Source organism: Bufo gargarizans, chromosome 4 (assembly GCF_014858855.1).
Source record: "Bufo gargarizans isolate SCDJY-AF-19 chromosome 4, ASM1485885v1, whole genome shotgun sequence".
NCBI lineage: Eukaryota > Metazoa > Chordata > Amphibia > Anura > Bufonidae > Bufo > Bufo gargarizans.
In genome coordinates this window covers 333,608,167-333,624,657 of record NC_058083.1, presented here as the reverse complement: position 1 = coordinate 333,624,657, position 16,491 = coordinate 333,608,167, and the positions used below count along the sequence as shown (strand labels likewise).

The 16,491-nt window shown below is 46.4% G+C and overlaps 1 protein-coding gene across 1 annotated transcript in view; it reads left to right on the top strand.

Moving 5' to 3' along the window:
• The window catches only part of LOC122935412 (T-cell activation Rho GTPase-activating protein-like), a 194,580-nt gene that overhangs the window by 163,886 nt on the left and 14,203 nt on the right, over positions 1–16,491 (top strand). The window contains exon 4 of the mRNA XM_044291183.1: positions 2,146–2,304. Coding sequence (XP_044147118.1) covers positions 2,146–2,304 — 159 coding nt within the window. The remainder of the gene's footprint in view (positions 1–2,145; positions 2,305–16,491) is intronic.

Here is a 16,491-nt window from a genome sequence, read left to right as displayed (position 1 = left end):
ATCTCTTCAACCTATCACTAACCGCTGGTGTCTTCCCCTCTGGTTTTAAACATGCCACCATTACACCCATCCTCAAAGAGCCTTCACTTGACCCATCTTCTTTGTCCAGTTATTGCCCCATATCACTTTTTCCGTATGCCTCAAAGCTACTTGAACAACATGTCCATTCTGAACGGTCTTCTCACCTCTCCTCCTGCTCCCTCCTCTGACCCCACCACTCGACTGAGACTGCCCTTACCAAATTCACCAATGACCTACTAACAGCCCAAACCCAAAAACATTGCTCTGTCCTCCTTCTCCTTGACCTGTCCTCTGCCTTTGACACTGTCGACCACTCCTTTCTGTTGCAAACTCTCTCATCTCTTGGCATCACTGACCTCTCCCGGATCACATCATACCTCACAGACCGGACGTTTAGAGTCTCCCACTCTCACACCACCTCCTCGCCTCATTCCCTCTCTGTTGGTGTCCCGCAAGGCTCTTTTCTAGGACACCTGCTCTTCTCTATCTACACTTTCGGCCTGGGACATCTCATAGAGTCCCATGGCTCTCAGTATCACTTTTAAGCTGATGACACACAAATCTACCTCTCTGGTCCAGACATCACCACCTTATTATCCAGAATCCCACAATGCCTATCTTCCACATTATCCTTATTCTTCTCTCGCTTTCTAAAACTTAATGTGGATAAAACAGAATTCATCATCTTTCCCCCATCTTGCTCAATCCCCCCAACAGACCTATCTATCACAAGCAATGGCTGCACACTCTCCCTGGTCAACCAAGTCCGCTGCCTTAGAGTAACCTTGGATTTTGCCCACTACTTCCGACCGCACATCCAAGCCCTTTCCACCACCTGCCGCCTCCAACTCAAAAACATCTCCCGCATCCGCACTTACTCAACTTTGAACCTGTGAAAATGCTTGTACATGCCCTCATCATCTCCCGCCTAGACTACTGCAAAATTCTCCTCTGTGGCCTTCCATCTAGCACTCTCGCACCCCTCCAATCTATCCTCAACTCTGCTGCCCGACTAATCCACCTCTCACCCTGTTACACCTCTGTCTCTCCCCTCTTCCAATCCCTTCACTGGCTCTCCATTGCCCAGCGAATTCAGTTCAAAATACTAACAAATACATACAAGGCTGTCCACAACCTGTCCCCTCCCTACATCTCTGAGCTACTTTCCCGATACATCCACACACGCAATCTCTGATCCTCACAAGACCTCCTTCTCTCCTCTTATCACCTCTTCCCACAATCGCCTCCAAGATTTCTCCGGTGTATCCCCCACACTCAGGAACTCGCTACCAGTGATGGCCAGTTCGCATTGTTCGCCCGCGAACATATGCGGGCTGCCATCTTTTTTCACAAGACCGGCGCGGCACAGGTAAGCCCTTACCTGTGCCTGTGCGGGAGCCGGTCTGAAAACAAGTGCGGTCAGCGGGAGCAGGCAACCGGGGGGCCTTCATCGGGCTGTTCTCAGAACTGCCTACTCCCAGTGACCGCATTTGTTTTCAGACCGGCACAGGCACAGGTAAGGGCTTAGCTGTGCCTCGACGAACTTGTGAAAAAAGATGGCAGCCCGCATATGTTCGCGGGCGAACAATGCAAACTGGCTATCACTGGCTACCCAAGATATTAGACTCTCACCTACAGTGGAATCCTTCAAAAGAAACCTAAAAACCCACCTCTTCAGACAAGCCTACAACCAGTGACCCTGCTGCTTCTTTACCGCCATGACCAGCTTCACCCTCACCTACTGTGTCCTTCTCCCATACCATGTAGATTGTAAGGGCCCTCTCTTCTTCTGTACCTCGTAACGCGTCTTGTTTATGCTTAGTGAAATTGTCTGTATTATGTATGTATACCCCTCTTCATATGTACAACGCTATGGAATGAATGGCGCTTTAATAACAAATAATAATAATAATAGTGCAGCAGTTTATGGAAATATGAATACTGCTACATGAACATTAGTAATTGAAATTGACCTTGAATTTGCAGATTAATATTATTCATGGCATAGGAACTAATGTAAATATTTTGTCAGATTTTTATCTTTCTTTCCAACTGTAGCTGACTGTAATGCATGGAATAAACCTATGTCAACACTGTAATACAATCTAATTTTCTGTTATTCAGATCAGGCACTAGCTTTAGACTAAAGCACCGAGTGGATCTCTCTCAGATGATGGTCTTGTCCTGTAAGGAAGATGAGGAAGATACTTGTGCTTTTCATAGTTCTCCAAAGAACGCCTTAATATTTATATGGCCTTACAGTGGCTGCATTGCATCTTTCCGGTAGGTGGGACTAAGACTATCTCATTTCATAAAAAGTATGATGTTTGAGTATGCCCGCCAGTTGCCAACATGGTCAACATGAATCTATCAGAACAAGCTGTAGAGACCTTAGAGAAAAATTACTCCATGATGAGTTAACACTAGAGATGAGCAAAGTTTTAAATAATTAGATTCGGCAACTTCGACAAAGTTAGCCAAGAAATTCATTTGTCATGAATCACTATAAATCAGGTATACCCAGGCTACTCTGCCTTAGGGTACAGCCACATGGAATGGCCATGCTGCGGGTGGATTGCAGCCATACTGTGGTGAAAAACTGTGCGGCCAATTGGTCTTCATTGTTAATGGCTGTGTGGCACATTTAATGCACCTTTAAACAGGGGCTGTTGCTGGTATGGGGTTTGGCTGGTTAGATTGGGGGCACAATATGCACATTATTGCTGTTCTTGCCTGCAATCTCCTGCAGGTTATTTGACAGTAAACACAGAATATTAATCAGCTCTGGCAACTTTTCCACCTCCAGCGCACTCCTGCCTTACAGGTGAGTGCCCTTCTTCTGCCATCTGCTTTTCCTCCTTTTCCACATCATCTACCGCAATATATATGAGAATATGTAATCAGCAACATCCAGCTTCTCCTCTCTCTGCATCTTGTCGACTTTTCTAAGACATGAAGGATTATTTGGAAGAAGTAAAGCCAGCATAAGATGAGGATGATCATCATAAAGACCTGGCCCCCCTAAGAAATGCAGACTGGATGGTATTGGTTGGCAACCTGGACTGAAATAATAAAGGCGTCCATCTCATTGGTATTGAATTACATATCTTAGTTTACGGCTGATGTAGGAATAAGTAAATGTAGGAATTTAATATATAAAGCTGAGTGTATGTATGTCAGCTAGAGGAGTCCGCTCCGTCGCATTTACAATCACAAAATTTGTCTCACAGGTACATCAGGTGTCCAGTAAGGTTTTAGACTGGGTCTCGGCTCTCTAGCACATACCGTTCCTGAGATATTCCCCCAAAAATACATTAGCAAATAGAAGCCTGGTCACCTGAAGCTTATCAGCCAATAGAAACTTGCAGGCCCTTAGTTTCCACATACACACAGTTTTACACCAGGTTTCCATAACAACCCAGCCATTATTCTTCACTGCTGTAAGCCAGCTTTAAAAGGGGCAGGGCGCTGTGGATGACACTGTTAAGGGAGCGGAGTCGGAGAAGGTAGGTTGGCCATTCAGGCTACCCTCAAAAGACAGACTTAAAAACCCTGCCCACATGCCCCACTAAGCCACGCCCCCAATTCGGTTAGGCCGTGCCCACTCCGCAGCCGACGGAGATTGAGAAAATGAAGGTAAAAATCAACTTCTGTCTGCTGTAGGGGTGCAAAGGAGGGTGCCTTTCTCCCTGCAGCTCACACTCAGACAGCACAGTGCTGCTGTCTGAGAGTGAGCTATTCAAAAGGACATCCCTGTGTCTGTCCAGGCCCTGCGCCGGATTGAGGACAGGGAGTCTGAAAGCAGGACTGTATGACCTAAAACCGGACCTCTGGCCACCCTAGGGGCAGGCTTCTGTGGAGGTCACAGTTAAGGGGATGGTCCACTATGGAGGTCTGCTAAGGGGAAGATTGCTGTAGAGGCCACTGTTAAGGGGACAGGGTGCTAAGGAGATGGGGTACTGTGGAGGTCACTAATAAAGGGGCGTCCGCTGTGGAGGTCACTGTTAAAAGGGCGGGCTGCTGTGGAGATCACTGTTAAGGGGGCAGGATGCTGTGGAGGTCACTGTTAAAGGGGCGGGTACTGTGAAGGTCTCTGTCAAGGGGGCAGGGAACGGTGGAGATCAAAGTTAAGGGGACGGCCCGCTATGGAGGTCAGTGTTAAGGGGCGAGATGCTGTAGAGGTCACTGTTAAGGGGGCGGGGTGTTGTGGAGGTCACATTTTAAAGGAACAAAGCTCTGTGGAGGTCACTGTTAAGGTGGCGGGTTATTGTGGAAATCACTGTTAACGAGACGGCGTACCACGGAGGTCACTAATAAAGGAATGGCCGCTGTGGAGGTCACTGTTAAAGGGGAGGGCGCTGTGGATGTTACATTTCAGGGGACAGACCGCTGTGGAGGTCACTGTTAAAGAGGCGGCGTACAGTATATGTCATGGTACAGTGGATACTGTCGATATCTTTTAACGACACACATAAACATTAAATGAAATAGATGAAATATACCCTTGCAAAGCCGGGTCCTTTTGCTAGTCTAATATATAAAGCTGAGTGTATGCATGTATGTCCACTAAAGGAATCTGCACCGTCATATTTACAATCAAAAAATTTGGCACACTGGTACATCAGGTGTCCGGGAAGGCTTTAGACCGGGTATCAGCTCTCTAGCACGTACCGTTCATGAGATATTCCCCAAAGAAATCAGATATTGCACCATCACATGACCCTTATCAGCTAACAGAAGGTTCACAGGCCCTTAGTCTTCACATACACAGTTTTACACCAGGTTTCCATAACATCCCAGCCATTTTCTTCACTGCTGTAAATCACCTTTAAAGGGGTAGGGCACTGTGGATGACACTGTTAAGGGAGTGGGGTGCTGTGGGGGTCACAATTAAGGGGGCAGGCTGCTGTGGAGGTCACAGTTAAGGGGACAGTTCGCTATGGAGGTCAGTGTTAAGGGACAGATTGCTGTAGAGGCCACTGTTAAGGGGCCAGGGTATTGTGGAAATCACTGTTAAGGAGATGGGGTACTGTGGACGGCACTGTTAAAGGGAAGGGCGCTGTGAATGTTACTGTTAAGGGGGCAGTACTGTTAAGGGGGCAGGCCGCTATGGAGGTCAGTGGATTGGCTGGCTGCACAGCATTATGGGTGATCTTTCTTTTCCAGGCTTCTTACTTTCACTTTGTAACACATGCAGCCATCATTTTATGCTTCGTTTTGCTCAACACTAGTTAACACCATCACCAAATGTCTTACAAGTAGACCTGTTAAATATTACATTATTAGGAATGAAATACTAGCATATTATAAAAAAAAAAAATACATATTAATTTTAAAATGTAGCTGTGATGAATACCACCCCTCGTGCCCGCTGACGTCAACCACGTCAAGCTCACGAGACCTGGTATGATCACAGGGTTTACCAAAAACGTGAAGTTACGCCCTCCAGAGGAGCACGTAAGGTCAGGCTGGTATAGTTTACACACACACCTCCTGTCCACGCGGACACAGAGAGGCAACAAGCTGAGAGAGCCTTTTCACTGCCGCAGTGAAAACAGCACACACTCAGCCCGGGTAACTGCCACCAGTTTCTCGTTTGATATAAGCCCGGTCCGCTAACGGGATTATATAGGGTCAGAAACCAACCCGCGGTAGCTTATAACTAGGCCAAAACACGGACGTGGGGATTCGTGATCGAGATACAAGATAGCACAAGATTAAATTATAGATTTAATCGCTGTAAGAGCACACTAGATGTGACACCATATACACAGACAATATATACAGTGGTCTGAGATTACAGATACAGATTATATGGGTACAATAGGATTAAGCAGTGTGAAAGTAAGTTACCAAGTATGATGAAAGTTCCTTGGGATGTCCTGAGCTGGAGGCCACACGAGGGGCTGTGATCTCCTGCTATTTCCTGGGTCCCTCTAAACACATGTGTAGGATGTGACCCCTCTTCAGAGAAAAGACGCCGCCTACTTGCTGGCACCAGGCTTTTAACCTGTAGCTGGCCCATCCCCTCCCTGCCTCAGGGAGGGGTCAACTCCCCCTCTTCTGGGCTGACGGTGAATGACCCACAAAACCCTTTAGGGGTCATAGCTCCAGACCAGAGGGTCACAGGGAGATGGTTCTGGGACTAATGGACCTGCCTGGGTTCCGGCTACAAGTAGAGCCCAAACCTGGTACCGGTAGGTGGTTTCTATGGGGAGATATGGGTATCTCCCTACCCCGACTGGGTACAAGTAAACCAAGACCATGGGACCGTACCTCGTGGCCACCGTGACACAAATATGTATCCGGTTTGCGCCTGCGATGGCCAGGTGATTCATAATTCCTTATGAGAGGTAGGTGCCAATATGTCTAGGAAATCTCATTGATCCAGGCAAAAGCAGATACCCACAGCAGGGGGTGTTCCTGCTGATTCAGGTGGCTCCCAACTGCTGCACAGAGGTGCGAACTTCTCCTTGAAGCTGGGACCCTCTGAGGGGTGTCTTCCTGGCCAACTGACACTCAGTTGGCTGGGGGGGGAGTGGAAACTTATTTTGCATATACACTGAAGCATGTCAAGAGGTGCATAAAATTACAATCAGGGCTGGGGGGCTTTGAAGCAGGGAAATCCCTACCTCTGCTGTCTGTCAGCAAATAGGGGGTGTGAGGACATGGCTGACAGTAAATATTAATCCATATTCCTCACAGTAGCTCTTTAGCCAAACAAAGCTTGTCAAATATTAGTGCAGGAACTTATTATGGTGTACTCACACTAAGTATACCTGTGCAAGCTGCAATGCAAGGGTCATTAAAAGCGGCTGTCACCCGGATCAACTCTACCCTACCAGGCATCTTCCATCCAGCAGTATATTCGGTGTTGTCACTGGCTCTGATGGGCCGGCTTTAGCTAGGGCAGCACTAAAGCCGGCCCATCAGTGCCGGTGACGTCGCCGGAACTCCTGAAAATGCCAGGGGGGCTGCCTGGGTAAAATTCTAGGTATGTTTGTGTTCAGCTCTGATGACCTATCCCCCGCCGAACAACTGTTTAAGAATGCACTGACGCTCCTATGAGCGCCGCTGCCTACTCTCTGCTCACCAAGCACAGCGCCGTACATTGTATAGTGGCTGTGCTTGGTATCACAGCTCAGCCTCATTCACTTCTATTTGGCTAAGAAGTGCCTAGGCCGTGTGACCGATGAATGTGTTGTCACTGGCCTGGAAAAGCTGTGAGAAGGCTGCGGCGCTGTGAGCACCAGTGCCTTCTCGAACAGCTGATCGGCAGGGGTCCTGGGTGGAACCGATGAGATACTAATGACCTATCCAGAGAGTAGGTCATCAATATTAAAATCTCAGAAAACACCTTTAATTCTAGAGGAGTTCATTCAGGTTTTTGTACTACTGGTGCAACAACAATACTTTCCAGAATATAAACCAGCAGAGAAGAATATTTCCAAATGTCTAGCTTTAAATTTAAAATTGTGTGTAACCACCTATGGGTCTGAGGTACTTGGAAATTTACTTTTTGCCTCATGAGAGGTTTAGGTTGCTGCTCAGTTCCTCCTCCATGCTTTACTCTCCAACTCTTTCATTACAACTTTGCAAATATCAAGGCATACATGTACTTGAGAATATGGAGTAGGTAATGTAGGTCCTCTGTTTTTGTTTTTTAAATCAACCTGTACTTTTCAATATAGTTTGCTATTTTTGCATTATATTTGGTTATGCCTCTCTTGAATATTAGATATAGGTGGAGGTTGAACAACATCTTTGAAAAATAATTCTGAAACCCCTGTTGATCCACAGTTACATTGCATTACATGGTTGTATGTAGTATAGTTGCAAGAAAAAGTATGTGAACCCTTTGGAATGATATGGATTTCTGCACAAATTGGTCATAAAATGTGATCTGATCTTCATCTAAGGCACAATAGACAATCAGTCTGTTTAAACTAATAACACACAAAGAATTAAATGTTACCATGTTTTTATTGAACACACCATGTAAACATTCACAGTGCAGGTGGAAAAAGTATGTGAACCCTTGGATTTAATAACTGGTTGAACCTCCTTTGGCAGCAATAACTTCAACCAAACATTTCCTGTAGTTGCAGATCAGACGTGCACAACGGTCAGGAGTAATTCTTGACCATTTCTCTTTACAGAACTGTTTCAGTTCAGCAATATTCTTGGGATGTCTGGTGTGAATCGCTTTCTTGAGGTCATGCCACAGCATCTCAATCGGGTTGAGGTCAGGACTCTGGCTGGGAAACTCCAGAAGGCGTATTTTCTTCTGTTTAAGCCATTCTGTGGTTGATTTACTTCTATGCTTTTGGGTCGTTGTCCTGTTGCAACACCCATCTTCTGTTGAGCTTCAGCTGGTGGACAGATGGCCTTAAGTTCTCCTGCAAAATGTCTTGATAAACTTGGGAATTCATTTTCCCTTCGATGATAGCAATCCGTCCAGGCCCAGACGCAGCAGCCCCAAACCATGATGCCCACACCACCATACTTCACAGTTGGGATGAGGTTTTGATGTTGGTGTGCTGTGCCTCTTTTTCTCCACACATAGTGTTGTGTGTTTCTTCCAGACAAATCAACTTTGGTTTCATCTGTCCACAGAATATTTTGCCACTACTGCTGTGGAACATTAAGGTGCTCTTGTGAAAACTGTAAACGTGCAGCAATGTTTTTTTTGGACAGCAGTGGCTTCCTCTGTGGTATCCTCTCATGAAATCCATTCTTGTTTAGTGTTTTACGTATCGTAGATTCGCTAACAGGGATGTTAGCATATGCCAGAGACTTTTGTAAGTCTTTAGCTGACACTCTAGGATTCTTTTTCACCTTATTGAGCAGTCTGCGCTGTGCTCTTGCAGTCATCTTTACAGGACGGACACTCCTAGGGAGAGTAGCAGCAGTGCTGAACTTTCTCCATTTATAGACAATTTTTCTTACCGTGGACTGATGAACAACAAGGCTTTTGGAGATACTTTTATAACCATTTCCAGCTTTATGCAAGTCAACAATTCATAATCGTAGGTCTTCTGAGAGCTCTTTTGTGCGAGGCATCATTCACATCAGGCAATGCTTCTTGTGAAAAGCAAACCCAGAACTGGTGTGTGTTTTTTTTATAGGGCAGGGCAGCTGTAACCAACACCTCCAATCTCATCTCATTGATTGGACTCCAGTTGGCTGACACCTCACTCGAATTAGCTCTTGGAGATGTCATTAGTCTAGGGGTTCACATACTTTTTCCACTTGCACTGTGCATGTTTACATGGTGTGTTCAATAAAAACATGGTAACATTTAATTATTTGTGTGTAATTAGTTTAAGCAGATTGTGAATGTCTATTGTGACTTAGATGAAGATCAGATCACATTTTATGACCAATTTGTGCAGAAATCCATATAATTCCAAAGGGTTAACATACTTTTTCTTCCAAATTGTATGTTTGTCTGCATGGCATAAGCATTAAAAAAAATTTTTTACATTTGTATGCTAAATTTCTAATATTCTTAGTTCATAAATTAGCCTGTAGATTACCACTATGTGGAAGTTCAATTTAGGGCCCATTTACACTACCAGATTTTTTTGTTTGCAAAAAGCACCGATATACAGTAGCAAGTTGATCACAACTTATATAGCTCCATTTACATGGAGCATTCCTTAACTGTTAATGCAATCTGTCATTCACATTATTGTAGGGAGCAGAACCCTGTTTGCATGAGGTGGTGTGGAGTGGCCAAAATTTTTTAATGTCCACATAAAAGAGGCAGACATGCTTACATGGGCAAATGTTCAGGAATAATCCTTTAAGAGTATGATCTTTAGCCCTGTCTTTGGACCATGGGCAGGGGCGTAGTTAAAGGCTCAAGGACCCGGGTGCAAGAGTTCAGCTTGGGCCCACCAACCACGGAGGGTTGCCAGGGACAGGGGAGCACATAGTCTTCTTGCTGCCTGAGGCAAAAATAGAAACAGAATTCCTCAGCTAACCCCTTCCCTTCAGCAAGAGGATTAACTTGAACATTCTGGGCCACAGTGCAAAACTATAACGGAGCTCTCCTAGCATGCACTTTATACAATACCGGTGTCTTCTTATGTGGCACAAGGGTCTTTGGGCCCCCCCAGGCTCCTGGGCCTGGTAGCGACTGCTACCTCTGCACACCCTATAGCAGTGATGGTGAACCTTTTAGAGACCGAGTGCCCAAACTGCAACCAAATACCCACTTATTTATTGCAAAGTGCCAACACGGCAATTTAACCTGAATACCAATAGAGTATATCTTTCATGTACTTTATCATATAGCTATAATAGCTTAATAGCCTACATTCAGTGTGCTGCCTGTGCTGTTCATAGTGCGTCCTGTGCTGATGAATGGCAGGAAAAGTCTAAAGCATATTGGTACGCCATAGACTTTTTCCAAGGCACGGGTGCCCACAGAGAAGGCTCTGAGTGCCGCCTCTGGCACCCGTGCCATAGGTTCGCCATCACTGCCCTATAGCTACGCCTCTGCCCATGGAGCTTAAAGGGGTTATTTAGGATACAGATATTGATGACCATCCTCAGTACCAGATTGGTAGGGTGCTGATTCCCGGCATCCTCGCTGATCAGCTGTTTGAAGGGATCGCAGTGCTTGTGCAAGTGCTGCATCCTCTCCAGTGTTTACCTGCACGCTGTACTGGTGGAGGCTATTTGCAGCTTCTTCTCCCATCAAGTGAATGGAACAAACAGCTGTAATTACACTGCACTGGCACTACAAAGTATACAGCATGCAGGTAAACACTGAAGAGGATGCAGCTGACCGATGATATTGGTGACAAATAATAGGTTATCAATATATCTAACCCCAACAACCAGGGGCATAGCTATAGGGGGTGCAGAGGTTGCAGTCGCTACCCGGCCTAGAAGCCTGAGGAGGCCCAAAGACCCTTGTGGTGCATAAGAAGACAACAGTATTATAAAAAGTGCATGCTGGTGAAGTTATACACCTCTGGCTTTAGGGAAGGGGTTAGGTAAAAAATTGGCATTGGGGGGTGCCATTTAAATATTTGCCTCAGGGAGCATGAATACCATGTGCTTCCCTGCCCCTGGACACAAATCATTTAGGGAAGGGGGACCCAAGCTGAACTCTTGCACCAGAGCCCATGAGTCTTTAGCGATGCCCCTGCCAACAACCCTTTTAAGTTACGTCCCATTATGAATGACTTCTGTCACATGTCCTCACATGCTACATCCAACTGTCCTATGAATCACTCAAATGCATATGCAGTTGTCTTGTGTCTTGTACTGTATTTCCCTATGTGCTACCTTTTCTCATTTCATTTGACTTCATAATCATATTGTGTCATCTTCCTTCAAGCCAACGGCTGTGGATGTTTCATAACTATATTTCTTAACCAGAAAATCTAACAAACTCCACTTTATTTACTGACTGTATGCAATTAAGGCCTCATGCACACGACCGTTGTGTGCATCCGTGGCCGTTGTGCCGTTTTCCTTTTTTTTTCGCGGACCCATTGACTTTCAATGGGTCCGTGGAAAAATCGGAAAATGCACAGTTTTGCAGCCGAGACCGTGATCCGTGTATCCTATCCGTCCAAAAAATACGACCTGTCCTATTTTTTTGACGGACAATGGTTCACGGATAGAGATGAGCGAACTTCTGTTTTAAGTTCGGCGTCTAAAGTTCGGGGGCGGGTTAGCGGAGAATCCCGATCTGGAACCGGATATGGATTCCGACTTCCGTTGTGGTCCGTGGTAGCGGAATCAATAATCGGCCATTATTGATTCCGCTACCACGGACCACAACGGAAGTCGGAATCCATATCCGGTTCCAGATCGGGATTCTCCGGTAACCCGCCCCCGAACTTTAGACGCCGAACTTAAAACAGAAGTTCGCTCATCTCTATTCACGGACCCATTCAAGTCAATGGGTCCGTGAAAGAACACGGATGCACACAAGATTGGCATCCGTGTCCGTGATCCGTGTCCGTAGGTTACTTTCATACAGACGGATCCGAAGATCTGTCTGCATAAAAGCTTTTTCAGAGCTGAGTTTTCACTTCGTGAAAACTCAGATCCGACAGTATATTCTAACACAGAGGCGTTCCCATAGTGATGGGGACGCTTCAGGTTAGAATATACTAAAAGAACTGTGTACATGACTGCCCCCTGCTGCCCGGCAGGTGCTGCCCGGTAGCAGGGGGCAGACCCCCCCTCCCCCCCCTGTAGTTAACACATTGGTGGCCAGTGGGCCCCCCTCCCTCCCCTGTAGTTAACTCATTGGTAGCCAGCCCCCCCCTCCCTCCCCTGTAGTTAACTCATTAGTGGCCAGTGGGCCCCCCCTCCCTCCCCTGTAGTTAACTCATTGGTGGCCAGTGGGCCCTCTACCCTCCCTCCCCCTCCTAATTAAAATCGCCCCCCCTATCATTGGTGGCAGTGGAAAGTACCGATCGGAGTCCCAGTTTAATCGCTGGGGCTCCGATCGGTAGCCATGGCAACCAGGACGCTACTGCAGTCCCGGCTGCCATGGTTACTTAGCAATTTGTAGAAGCATTATACTTACCTGCGAGCTGCGATGTCTGTGTCCGGTCGGGAGCTCCTCCTACGGGTAAGTGACAGGTCTGTGCGGTGCATTGCCTAATGATCTGTCATTTACCAGTAGGAGGAGCTCCCTGCCGGACACAGACATCGCAGATCGCAGGTAAGTATGATGCATCTACAAATTGCTAAGTAACCATGGCAACCGTTTCTGCAGTAGCGTCCCGGTTGCCATGGTTACCGATCGGAGCCCCAGTGATTAAACTGGGACTCCGATCGGTACTCTCCACTGCCACCAATGATAGGGGGGGAGATTTTAATTAGGAGGGGGAGGGAGGGGAGAGGGTCCACTGGCCACCAACGAGTTAACTACAGGGGAGGGAGGGGGGCCTACTGGCCACCAATGAGTTAACTACAGGGGAGGGAGGGGGGCTGGCCACCAACGAGTTAACTACAGGGGAGGGAGGGGGGGGCCCACTGGCTACCAATGAGTTAACTACAGGGGAGGGAGGGGGGGCCCACTGGCCAACAATGAGTTAACTACAGGGGAGGGAGGGGGGCCGGCCGCACTGGCCAACAATGAGTTAACTACAGGGGAGGGAGGGGGGCCGCACTGGCCACAAATGAGTTAAAAACAGGCAGCAGGGGGCAGTCATGTACACAGTTTTTTAGTATATGCTAACCTGAAGCGTCCCCATCACCATGGGAACGCCTCTGTGTTAGAATATACTGTCGGATCTGAGTTTCACGATCTAACTCATATCCGACAGTATATTCTAACATAGAGGCGTTCCCATGGTGATGGGGACGCTTCAAGTTAAAATATACCATCGGATTGGAGAAAACTCCGATCCGATGGTATAAAAGGGACTCCTGACTTTACATTAAAAGTCAATGGGGGACGGATCCGTTTGCAATTGCACCATATTGTGTCAACGTCAAACGGATCTGTCCCCATTGACTTGCATTGTAATTCAGGACGGATCCGTTTGGCTCCGCACTGCCTGGCGGACACCAAAACGACTTTTTTTTCATGTCCGTGGATCCTCCAAAAATCAAAGAAGACCCACGGACGAAAAAATGGTCATGTATCGCGGACCTACGGACCCCGTTTTTGCAGACCGTGAAAAAATACTGTCGTGTGCATGAGGCCTTAGTAGCATGCTCAAATAGGTTGCAATTAGGAAAAGTGGGTGAAGAAGAAGAGGTGTTTTGGAGGCTTTAAGATCTTCAATATACTCAGAGTTTCTGGAAGCTATACAAAATAGTCTTTAATCAATTTATTGTCTAGCGCTGCAGGGTTGTGATATGGGGTCAAAGTGTCAGGATGGCGAGTGTAATTGACCGGTCATTCTATCAAACCTAATACGCCCAAAAATAAAGAGTGTTCTAAAGTATATTTGAAGGCAGTGGTGCAAAATTCTGTAACAGGTACCCTAAGGCCCCTTTCACACGAGCGATTATTCCGCGCGGGTGCGTGAGTTGAACGCCTTGCACCCGCACTGAATCCCGACCCATTCATTTCTATGGGGCTGTTCACATGAGCGGTGATTTTCATGCATCACTTATGCGTTGCGTGAAAATCGCAGCATGCTCCTCTTTGTGCGTTGCGATAATCCACGCAACGCAGGCCCCATAGAAGTGAATGGGGTTGTGTGAAAATCGCAAGCATCCGCAAGCAAGTGCGGATGCGGTGCGATTTTCACGCATGGGTTCTAGGTGACAGTCTATTCACTGTATTATTTTCCCTTATATCATGGTTATAAGGGAAAATAATAGCATTCTGACTACAGAATGCATAGTATAATAGTGCTGGAAGGGTTAAAAAAATTAAAAAGTTAACTCACTTTATCCTCTTGTTCGCGTAGTTCATTCCCGGTCTGTTCTTTGCTAGCTGTGGGCTTGGGCTAAAGGACCTGTGGTGATGTCAGATCACATGCTCCATCACCATGGTGATGGACCATGTGATTGGAGCATGTGATCTGACGTCACCACAGGTCATTTTTATTTTTTTTAACCCTTCCAACACTATTATACTATGCATTCTGTAGTCAGAATGCTATTATTTTCCCTTATAACCATGTTATAAGGGAAAATAATACAATCTTCAGAACATCAATCCCAAGCCCGAACTTCTGTGAAGAAGTTCGGGTTTGGGTACCAAACATGCGCGATTTTTCTCACGCGAGTGAAAAACGCATGACAATGTTTTGCACTCGCGCTGAAAAATCGTGCATTTTCCCGCAATGCACCCGCCTCTTATCCGGGCAAAAAACATGACGCCCATGTGAAAGAGCCCTAACTCCTGACACCATATCAAATCTACTGCAAATCTACTATATCTCATATTTTTATGTCCTAGAAAATGCACACAGTGATGTCATGCTACAGAACTTGGGTGATGCACACAATTATCTCTTCCACAAGGTTAAAGGGCATCTGTGAACAGATTTGTACCTGGCTGACCTGTTCCACGTGCGCTCGGCAGCTGAAGGCATCTGTGTTGGTCCCATGTTCATATGTGCCTGCACTGCTCAGAAAAATTAACTTTTAATATATGCAAATGAGCTTCTAGGAACAAAGAGGAGCTGCCATTACACCTAGAGGATCAGTGGAGAGGACGCTGCAATTGCAGAGAAAGCGGATCCTCTAGGTGTAATGGCAACACCTCGGAGGAACATTTTCATGTATTAGAATTTCATTTTTCTCAGCAATGTGGGCAAATATGAACATGGGACCAACACAGATGCCTTCAGCTGCCAAGCGCACATGTAACAGGTCAGTCAGTCATAGGTACAAATCTGCTGTGACAGTAAAGTCACAAATGCAACTGAGCACCACACAGTAGTAGAAGTCAAAGCTGAGGGATATAAAGAAGCAGCCTAGCCCCACATCCTGATAGCAGCCAAGGCCTATAGAGAAGACAGGTCTGTGACCAAGGCCAGTTGCTAAGTAAACTGAGCTGAGGTGTCCAACTGACAGCAATACTGTGTGCAATACTGAGTGCTGCAAGGAGACGGATACCATGATTATGCAGGGAGAGTGTAGAGTGGTTGCGAGTAGAGAAATACTGCAAGCCTGGAGAATCTGGGGAACTAACTGCTCCTCAGCCACCTTTATTGCTGCTACTGTACCTAGTGGAGATCCCAACCAAGGTGTCAACACCCAGGGAGGTTAGGTGCACCACAAGCCAAGGGAAAGAGTAAGCAATGCCTTCTTTTCTACCTAAGACTGTTTCATTATAGAGACTCTGTAACCATTCATTGCCCTATGTGGAAAAATAACCACCTAGCCTCTTGATTCTTTTAAGAATATTCTATATGTCAGACATGTTGCCCCATGCGAGAGCAGTAAATATTCTTTTTGCAGGTTGTACCTGTGTCCAACTATGTTATTTTCCCCATCCTGGAGTGGGGAGCCATGGATACCACTTACACATTCCGATACCACAGTATCAAAGTCTTTGGAGCCCTGTTCTAATGATATCTTCTGCAGCCACTGCAGTTACACTCATGTGCATGAGCACAAGTCTTTCCCTGTTCCTGCACCACTTACTACCTTGCTCTCCCCCTTGTCTCAGCTCAGTTACTTCTCTTTCGCATTGCTCAAACATCACAGAACTTGGCTTGCAATAGCGTGACATAATCCCACCAGGTCATTTAAACCCAGTTCATGCATCGAGACACCGCCTTAATGTTCAAGAAGAACTTGCCATCCCTTCTTACCACCTGTCTGCTTGCCTAAGTACTCTGCTACATCAGTGTACTCTTCAACGCTGCAACATCAGTGTGTTCATCCACTCAGCTACACCATTATCTCTGCAACATCGTTAGCCTGCTACACCTCCAATTTAACAAGAATCGCTATAAATCAGGTATACCTGGGCCAATCTGCCTATAATACTGACTGCACAATAACTCTACAGCTAACAGA